The sequence below is a fragment of the Centropristis striata genome, chromosome 12 (assembly GCF_030273125.1).
Source record: "Centropristis striata isolate RG_2023a ecotype Rhode Island chromosome 12, C.striata_1.0, whole genome shotgun sequence".
Classification (NCBI taxonomy): Eukaryota; Metazoa; Chordata; class Actinopteri; order Perciformes; family Serranidae; genus Centropristis; species Centropristis striata.
This window is the reverse complement of record NC_081528.1, coordinates 26,821,345-26,830,782: the sequence shown is the minus strand read 5'-3', so window position 1 is coordinate 26,830,782 and position 9,438 is coordinate 26,821,345. Positions and strand designations below refer to the sequence as shown.

At 38.2% G+C, this 9,438-nt stretch overlaps 1 protein-coding gene across 2 annotated transcripts; it reads left to right on the top strand.

Moving 5' to 3' along the window:
* Window positions 1-2,140: 2,140 nt before the first annotated feature.
* Window positions 2,141-9,181, top strand: fbxl3l (F-box and leucine-rich repeat protein 3, like). Of its 2 annotated transcripts, none has more exons than XM_059345736.1 (5): window positions 2,141-2,410; window positions 4,069-4,429; window positions 4,676-4,798; window positions 5,028-5,199; window positions 6,186-9,181. In XM_059345736.1, the coding sequence occupies exons 2-5, from the start codon at window positions 4,070-4,072 to the stop codon at window positions 6,827-6,829; spliced, it is 1,299 nt and encodes a 432-aa protein (XP_059201719.1). In that variant the 5' UTR covers window positions 2,141-2,410; window position 4,069; the 3' UTR covers window positions 6,830-9,181. The 2 variants fall into 2 exon arrangements, with proteins under 2 accessions (XP_059201719.1, XP_059201720.1); XM_059345737.1 differs by lacking the exon at window positions 2,141-2,410 and adding an exon at window positions 2,994-3,043.
* Window positions 9,182-9,438: the final 257 nt, after the last annotated feature.

The window sequence follows — 9,438 nt, the reverse complement described above, 5'->3', positions numbered from 1 at the left end:
TGACTCTTTTCTCCATTATCTAATCAGACCATCCAAATGCTTAGATATTAAAAACAGAAAATACTTTTGCAATTATTGCAATTTTCTGCCGATTTATGCATTCATTCTATACTGCCAAGTAGGTTTTCACATACAACAAATTATCTATGGTATATTGGTGCAACAAACAAAGTATTAAAAATATATATTTTTTTCATTTTCATTTTTTATTGTAATATTTATGTAATGAATCTAATAAAAATTGTCAAACTAAAAACAAAAAAGCAATAAAACTACTTAAGAAGAATATTGTTTGTTTGTTTTTAAATATTTTTGTCTTATACTTGAATATATATTATTTTCTTTTGGAAGTGTATTTATCCCATCCAAATTCTTTATTATTATTTATTTTATTTAAGAAACTCATATTCTTGTTTCTCTATACATCGTTGCGTGCATGTCTGCAATGTTTGGATATTGGAATGTTTTTTTGTTGGTTTTTTAGCAAAAACGTCTGTCCATGGTCAGGAATCTGAAATATAATGCATGCCTTGTCACGGGTCACACTGTAGTTTGAGGTAACCTGGGTACCTTACACTGTGTTGCAGCATTGGAAAATTACACTGGTAGAACTCATGGGGGCGCTTCAAACACAGGACAAACTAAGACTGCAAGCAGTACTGAACGGGCCCTCGCAGTACGGCATGCTGCCGTCGGGGTGTGTGCGTTACAGGGGCCAGTCTATTAAAGTCTATATACTAAAGCCAGTCTATATACTAAAGTTTATTAGGTAGTTAAAATGAGCGGAGTGGAGTCATTTCACAGTGTGGTATTAGTACTTTTACTGAAGTAAAGGATCTGAACACTTCTTCCACCACTTTCTTTTTTACTTCTTTACTTTCTTTACATTTATTTATTTTTACATTTTCTTTACATTTATTTTTTTGAATTTTTGTATTTTTTTTGTATTTTTTTTATTTTATTATTATTATTATTATTTTAAATTAATTATTATTTGTCTCTGCGTTTCTGCGCATGCGCGGCGTTTCCGGCTTCTTTTTCTTTATTTGTATTTTTTTTATGTATTTTTTTTTATTTATTTATTTTTTTAATTATTATTATTATTTCTGCGTTTCTGCGCATGCGCGGCCTTTCCGGCTTCTGCGCATGCGCGTCTTTTTCCGCTTCTGCGCATGCACGGCGTTTCCCGCTTCTGCGCATGCGCGTTTTTCACATGCGCATGCGCTACTTTTCTGGCCAGTGCGCATGCGCAAAACCTGCGCATGCGCAGAAGCGCAGAAAAGACGCGCATGCGCAGAAGCGCAGAAAGCCGCGCATGCGCAGAAGCGAATAAAGACGCGCATGCGCAGAAGCCGGAAAGGCCGCGCATGCGCAGAAACGCAGAAATAATAATAATAATTAAAAAAATAAATAAATAAAAAAAAATACATAAAAAAAATACAAATAAAGAAAAAGTGTACTCTCATAAATACTTTTTGGTTTAAAATGATATGTGCTATATGTGTTCCAACACTAGAAGGTATTGACAGGGTCTAAATATTATATATGTTTGCAAATACATTGTCAGTTCATCTGTATAGTCGATTTAATGGGTTATTATGACTTGTGTGTGTTTAAGTGACTATTGCCCCCACCAAGAGGCCATTAGATGTAATGTAAGGCCGATACCCATATTAGTGGAATATTAAAATTCCATTATGAATTCGTGTATGTATATATTTGTGTTATATCTAAAGATGATGACAAGTGTATTTGAAGTATTCTGAGAGTTGTACATGTAAACAAATGTCTCCCCTATTTGATTCAGGATAATAGGCCTACATTGTGTAACCTTGCACTGCTTCTGCAACTTATAACGTTTTAAACTTTGTAATACTAATTATGCATTGTTTTCATTTGTGATTATTAATGGCCATTTGCACATCTCTCTCTCACACACGCACACACACTTTGACACACTGACCTACTTTTCCAGTACGCGTGCACACAGTATATCTTGTGCTTTGAGCTCATGGTCACTCACGACACACACGTACACACATACGCACGCACACTAGTATACACAAATTAGTCAAAACAAAGGTAAACTGTCTTAGATAAGGAAGCGCAGGAGCACGTCTCCCCCCTGTGGGCGCAGATAGTACCTCTCCCTCTCTGCATGCATGTTGGTGGTTGGAGATGCACCCGAGCCGGTCCATGTTTTCCCCGCTCACGTGTACCGGCTGCTCGGCAGTGCCAGTCAAGCTGTCGCTAAAGCCGAGAGGGGAGCTTATTATGGGAGCTGCTCCTGCTGTCGTATATCAGCAACAGCCAGCATTTCTCCATCTCCGGCCATGGCTCCAAGTGAACGCTGTCTCCTCCGCCTGCAGAGCACCAAACCAGGAGTGAAGTGTTGTTAAAAGCCGTTAATGTAAGTAGCATGATTTACTGGCGTTTGCTCTGTGTTTGACATGATGTGTGTCTTATCGTATGTTCATAAAGAGTACAGGTTTCTGTGAACACGTGGTGTTTTTTTATTCAGTTTGGCATCACAGCTTAATATAAGTTATTATAATATAGTTGTACAGTTAACATTAATCGTGCTTTATATAGAGAGACACCAGTCTACACAAGTCACCAGAGTATCAGGCTTCAAAACATGTTATGAATTGTTATTTATAGGCATGACCAGCATATCTGTAAAAAGCTCAGTGTTTACTGTTGTAACCTGCAACTGGAGCCTCAGGACAGCTCTGCTTAGTAAGAAGTGAGCATGCATATAATGAAGACTTTTAAGCAAGAAGTCAATAATGTTGCTTTAATTAAAAAAACAGCGTCAGCTCACATTCAGATGAAGACTCCAACACTGTGGAAAATATCTGTCCCCTGTTATGAACCTGATGAGTGGGTGCCATTTCACATGTGTGGTTTATGCAAGCGCTTTGATTACATCACTTTATATAATACTGGGACTGAGGGAAAGACTGCTTCACAACACTGCAGGGAAATCTGTGGGAAAAGGCTTCAGCATCCATTTGAATTTGTTTTGAAAAGTTGCTTTAAGGTGAGTTTGCTCTCCTTATACAGCATTTGACTATACATAGATGCTTCAGTGTAGGTTGTGTCAGCAGTGGCAGTTTTTATGTTCCTGCATACAGCTTGTCTGATATGAGTGATAGTTTTTTAATTCAGTAAACGACAGAAGAACACTAGCAGCTTTCTTTGCAATAGTATTATGAAGGATAAGCAGTGTTAGATAGCAGCCAGTGTGTTATAGACATCTATAAAAGTAAAAGATTTAAACATTTTCAGTAATCGTGCTGATTCAAGTGTTTTGTTGTGGTTATGTCTGCTAAAAACAAGGACAAAAGAGAGGTGGAGATGTTTAGTCTGTATTCTGTATTTGTATCTGTTCATGCATTCTTTGTAAAGCAACTTTGCATATTTTTAAAGGTGCTTTATAAATCTGATCAATTATTATTATTATTATTATTATTATTATTATTTATTCTAATAACCACTGTTGAAGAAAGGACAAGCTGTGTTAATAATATGCTTTTTGAAAGTAGGTCTACAACTAATGATTATCTGTCTGTATTAAATGGGAAAAAATGTTGAACTGAAGATGATATCTTGAAATGTCTTGTTTTGACCACAACTTAAAGATATTGAGTTTACTGTCATAGAGGAGCCTGAACATTTTTAACATTTTAGGAGCTGGAATTAACTTTTCCTTAAAAACAATTATCAAACTGATTAATTGGTTATCAAAATAGTTGCAAGTTAAATTTAATAGTTGATTAAAGTGAATTAAAATCTGTGCAGCTCTAATTTCTAACTTACATTGAGATCTAGTCATTAAATAACTACAGTATTTTACTTACTTTTTAATAACTTTGTTTTAGGTGAAATTGTCAATGCAACATTTAGCTGTTTTCAGTCACAACCCGAGTGTAACTACATATAACTGAGGTTGTAAGACACTATTAAAAATCAAAGAAAAGCACAGAAATGAAAGGATTTTTACAGTTTACATTTAAACTCCAAAAAATCTTAATGTCACGATCCCTGTGTGTGCTTATGTTTCAGAATGAAGCGAGGAAGGACGGGTCTCAAATCAAAGTGCCAGCGCCTCCCCTCCCGGGAGGAGAGGGCTAAACGACAGAAGCGGGAGGCGTCCAGCTTCGACCTGTCTCCAGCAGAGGACTGGGGTAATCTGCCCCACCACGTCGTCCTGCAGATCTTCCAGCATCTGTCCCTCGTAGACCGGGCCAGGGCGTCGTCTGTGTGCCGCCACTGGAATGACATCTTTCACACCCCTGACCTGTGGAGGAGGTTTGAGTTTGAGCTCAATCAGCCAGCTACGTCATACCTGCGCTCCACTCATCCTGACCTCATTCAGCAGATCATTAAGAAGCACGCCCAGCACCTACAGTACGTCAGCTTCAAGGTAAGAGCCTCCCCTGCTGTCACCTATTACTCCTCTCATTCACCTCCTCCTTTTTCACAACACAGCTGCCGTCAAAACAATTTGTGGCCTCCGTAATCCAAACCATCTGCTGCAGATTTGATCATGACACAATCAACTGCGTGGGCATTAGTGGTACATTGAGACTGTACACCTCCTTCCACTCCTCATTTTGATGTGTTTTTTTCTTATCTTAATCCAAATGGTGAATCACCGCTGTTAAATCAGGTGGACAGCTGCACAGAATCTGCAGAGGCGGCCTGTGACATTCTCTCCCAGCTGGTGAACTGTACCATTAAGACCCTGGGGCTGATTTCCACAGCACGGCCCAGCTTCATGGATGTGTCTCAGGTAAGAGAGACTCTCACTGCTGCCCTGTTTGTTATACACAAAGATCTGGATTAGTCACATCATGTGTCAGTCTGAAGACAGTCATCATCTCTGCATCATCCTTTATACTTGCTACAGTGATTTGAGTTCGGTAAAATCCCCCAGTTTTTGCACTTTTTGCAAATAAATTCTACACATCTATTTGCTGTAAGACATTCTGGTTTATTCGGCATTGTTTGCTCCTCCTCAGGACCACTTTGTGTCTGCACTGACAGTGGTGTTCGTCAGCTCCAAGTCCCTGTCCTCTATCAAGATCGACGACACGCCAGTGGACGACCCGTCCCTGAAGGTGCTAGTTGCCAACAACAGCGACACCCTGAAGTTGCTGAAGATGAGCAGCTGTCCTCATGTCTCACCAGCAGGTCACTGTACTTCTTTTTCTTCTTGGTTTATTTTTTGTCAGTCTGCATGGTCTGGATAGTAGGCCAGAAATGATCAGAGAGAGAGAAAAGGAGAATAATGCACAACAGATATCACTGGCTGGACTTTAACTAGCTGCAAGTACATGGTCAGTTTATTAAATTTGGGGCAGCAGACTCAATGCTGCTTTACTTTTTGAGTCTCTTACAGATAGAGATAGATAAAAGGCATTTCAGTCTTGATCAAAGTGGTGGACCAACCAACTGAATAATTGCCGTCCCCTCTATGAAATGGAAGAAAAACTATTGGCAGCTAATTACTTGGACATTGTTCTGTTATTAAAAACACAGATTTTTATTTATTTATTTATTTATTTACAGTTATTACAGTTTCTGTTGTTTTTTTACAATGGTGTACAAACAGTAAAAAAAACACTCATTTAGTGGTCTAAATCTTTGGTCAAAAATGAAATAAACAGGAGATGTTATATTATAGTCGTGTATGTGTTTTTAATAGTGGAAAAAATAGAATATTTTCTGTTATTTATTAGTGAAACTACAGTGGAAATAGAGGGATTATTTTATTATTTAATGGTATGCCTACAGTAAAAAAAAATTGCATTTGCATTGCATTGTAAAGTGTGTACTCACAGGTAATTTCGTTATCCTGCAATTAATAAAATTAAAAAACATTCTGTTAATTTATGGTTTACCAACATACAATAATAAAAACTAAAAAAACTAAAACAAACATCCTCTGTGATAAAATCTGAATTTCATTGAATAATATATTGTAATTCAGCTTTTAATGTCTATTTTAATGGCTGTTGTATTTTTCATGTATTTTTATGCCTCTGTAAAGAACTCTGAATGACCTTGTCTATGAATAGTGCCTTGCCTATAAGTGATCCACAATCTCAAGCTGATTATCAGTGTTTTTAAAGGATCTGTTCCCATTAAGATGTTCTGACTCGTCTTTCTGCCCTCAGGTATCCTGTGTGTTGCAGACCAGTGCCATGGCCTCAGGGAGCTGGCGTTGAACTACCACCTCCTGAGTGATGAGCTGCTGCTCGCCCTCTCCACTGAAAAGCACGTCCACCTGGAGCACCTGCGCATTGACGTGGTGAGTGAGAACCCCGGGCAGACAAACTTTCACACCATCAAAAGAAGCAGCTGGGAGGCTTTGGTCCGACACTCGCCCAAGGTCAACATCGTCATGTACTTCTTCCTCTATGAGGAGGAGTTTGAGCCCTTCTTCTGCGAGGAGACTCCCGTCACCCACCTGTACTTTGGCCGGGCAGTCAGCAAAGAGATGCTGGGACGCATCGGCCTGAACTGCCCTCGTCTGGTGGAGCTGGTGGTGTGCGCCAACGGCCTTCAGCCTCTGGATGAGGAGCTGATCCGTATCGCCGAACGCTGCAAAAGCCTGACTGCCATCGGGCTGGGCGAGTGTGAAGTGACCTGCAGTGGCTTCGTGGAGTTTGTAAAGATGTGCGGGGGCAGGCTGACTCAGCTGTCAATCATGGAGGAGGTGTTGATCCCCGACAGCAGCTACAACATGGAGCAGATCCACAGCGAGGTGTCCAAGCACCTTGGCCGCATGTGGTTCCCTGATATGATGCCCACCTGGTAGGTTGACATGACACCAGTGTGGAGGACATGATGCCTACTATAAGGCCTCTACACGACGAGTATCTACAGTTACACATTTGCCTGTTAAAATAACGTAAAGCTTCAGTTTCAGGCTGCAGTGTGATGTGCTCTTTCTGCACAATGTCAGTGGTCGTATGGTGTCAAAAGCATTGATACTGTTTCAATATAACATGTTTAAAACAATCTGTTCATTTTACATTCAATGGTATCATTGGTTGATGAAGTATTCTGGTCCCTTACTTAAGTAAAAGTACTAATACCACACTGTAAAATTACTCCACTACAAGTAAAAGTCCTGCATTCAAAACTTACTTAAGTAAAAGTACAAAAGTATCAGGATTAAAATGTACTTAAAGTATCAAAAGTAAAAGTACTTGTTATGCAGAATGGACCCACTCAGATTGTTTTCTAGATTCTAAATATATTATTAGATTTTTATTATTCATGCTTTTATGTAAGCAGTGTTTTATTTTATCAAGGTAAGGCTCATTATAACGGCTTAATATACTTTAATGAGGTTTAATTTAAAAACATGTCTAATCACTTTAAATTGATCATGTCTTTCATGTTAAATCTCATCCTGAAAAGTAACTAAATCTGGCAGCTAAATGTAGTGGAGTAACATGTAGAATATTTGCTTCTAAAATGTAGTGGAGTAGGAGTATAAAGTTACATAAAATAGAAATACTCAAGTAAAGTGCAAGTACCTCAAATTTGTACTTAAGTGCAGTACTTGAGTAAATGCAGTAAGTTACATTCCACCACTGAATAGTATCAAAAGTGCCCAAGCTAGAAAAAAAAGCAGATCTGCAATTGTATTTTCAATCCAAGGCCACATTGATGAATACAAACAAATACAAATATGTTGGTATGTGTTCCGTGACTTTCAGTGTACCAGCACAAGCTGTTCATTTCATTTTGGTATCTAAAGAGTAATGGAGTATCATTTTTTTATAGTAGCATGCCATCAGCATTTAAAATTCCTTACATCCGTGTTCTTGGGTCATTTCTAAAGCTGTAACTTGTATTTTTAACTGCCATAAATTTGATGTAAATGTTTTCTTACCTTTAAAAAACAACTGTAGTGTGAGCACTAAGCTTTCTCTATGCATAGATATTGAAATGTGAAATCTTGAATGTAGCAGGTTCTTTCAGTCGCTCACTGCAACCTTACAAGCATTGTGCATAAAGGATGTGGATCTGTCTTCTGCTGGCTACTTATATTAAATGCATCACACGTATCACTTATCCTGAACAGCATCTCCTGCACTATCATCAGTGTATGCTGTTCAGTGATTTACAGGCCTCGTCTACTCCTCCTTAAGTAAGTTTAAAAAAGTAAGTAAAGACTAATGCGAATGCAGAGAGAACAAGAGTTTCCAGTTGAGCCTGAGCAGGAGTCACACCTTCATGTAAAACACAATGGTTCTTTTATTTTCTTGTCTATTTCATTTTTTGTCAGTGGAGACCTTATAATCCCCCTTTTATTGCTGTTTTGAGGATCCTGGTTTCACACGAAACTAGATCTTGGTAATCCAGTAGCACCAACCATTTTGTTGGGAAGGAGGCTAAATAATGTTACATAGTTAGGCTGAAACTGACATGACCATTTTCAAAGAGGTACCATTTGAACCCTAGATATCTGAATGAAATTGGTTTGTATTTGTACCCACAAGTCTCTCCATTACAGACATGCCCACTTTATGCCAATACCATGCAGTTTGAGGCAAAAAAAATCATGTTTTTCCTCATGCACAAATCATTAATCAAATCATTAAATTGCATACATTTGGTATCACTGGAAAGATGAGACTTGTGTGGAGAAAAATAGGAGGCGTTAATATTTCATCCCTGGCAGTTAAAAATCATCAAGAATAAGATAAAACACACGCACACACCCCAAAATGTGCCCTTTAATATAAGGAACATCACCTATAGTGAGTCATATTAAAAGCAGTGTTGCAGGATTTTTTTCTTTTGAAGTTATGTTTTTGCATTTTTATCTGTGTTTGTGTTGGAGCACTTGCTAAAACAGATGAAGTTTTCCACACTGGATGTCTTTACAGTGTTAAAAATAGTTTTATTTTTTACCATGCTATTTTTTTTTTACCACGTTATAAATGTATTTTGTGCAAAAAGTTCTGGTGCATTAGAACAATAGTATGCAGGGCAACACTGTAACACGTGACACATTGAAGCAGTGGTGAAGATTTGCCTTGTATTTGTTAATTTGTCACTTCATATGTTTCAATGCTTTTTATGCGTGAAGTCTGCATCATTGTTATTGCTTCTTTGCTGTATTTAATTCTCAATAAACATTATGTTAAAAACATTATGTATTAAATTCAATGTTGCATGTTGTCGTGGCTATAACGTCAAGCCTCATCTTGAATGATTGGATGTGTTTTTCTGACTTTGTCCCGTTTGACCTTTCGGCAGCTTTTCATTTTCAACACTAGAGAGCAGCAATGATCTAACTGGAGGCAGTGGGACCTTATATAAGCAGAGCTGCTACTGTATAATGAAGCATGCCAATGATAACTCAGCCCTTTTTACAAGTGGATTCGGCTTGTGCACACTCCATTTCCA

Coding starts and splice junctions, on each gene's coding strand:
- fbxl3l (XM_059345736.1), top strand. CDS start 4,070: ATGAAGCGAGGAAGGACGGGTCTCAAATCAAAGTGCCAGCGCCTCCCC. Junction 4,799..5,027: donor GCTTCATGGATGTGTCTCAG/GTAAGAGAGACT, acceptor GCTCCTCCTCAG/GACCACTTTGTGTCTGCACT. Junction 5,200..6,185: donor TCCTCATGTCTCACCAGCAG/GTCACTGTACTT, acceptor TTCTGCCCTCAG/GTATCCTGTGTGTTGCAGAC.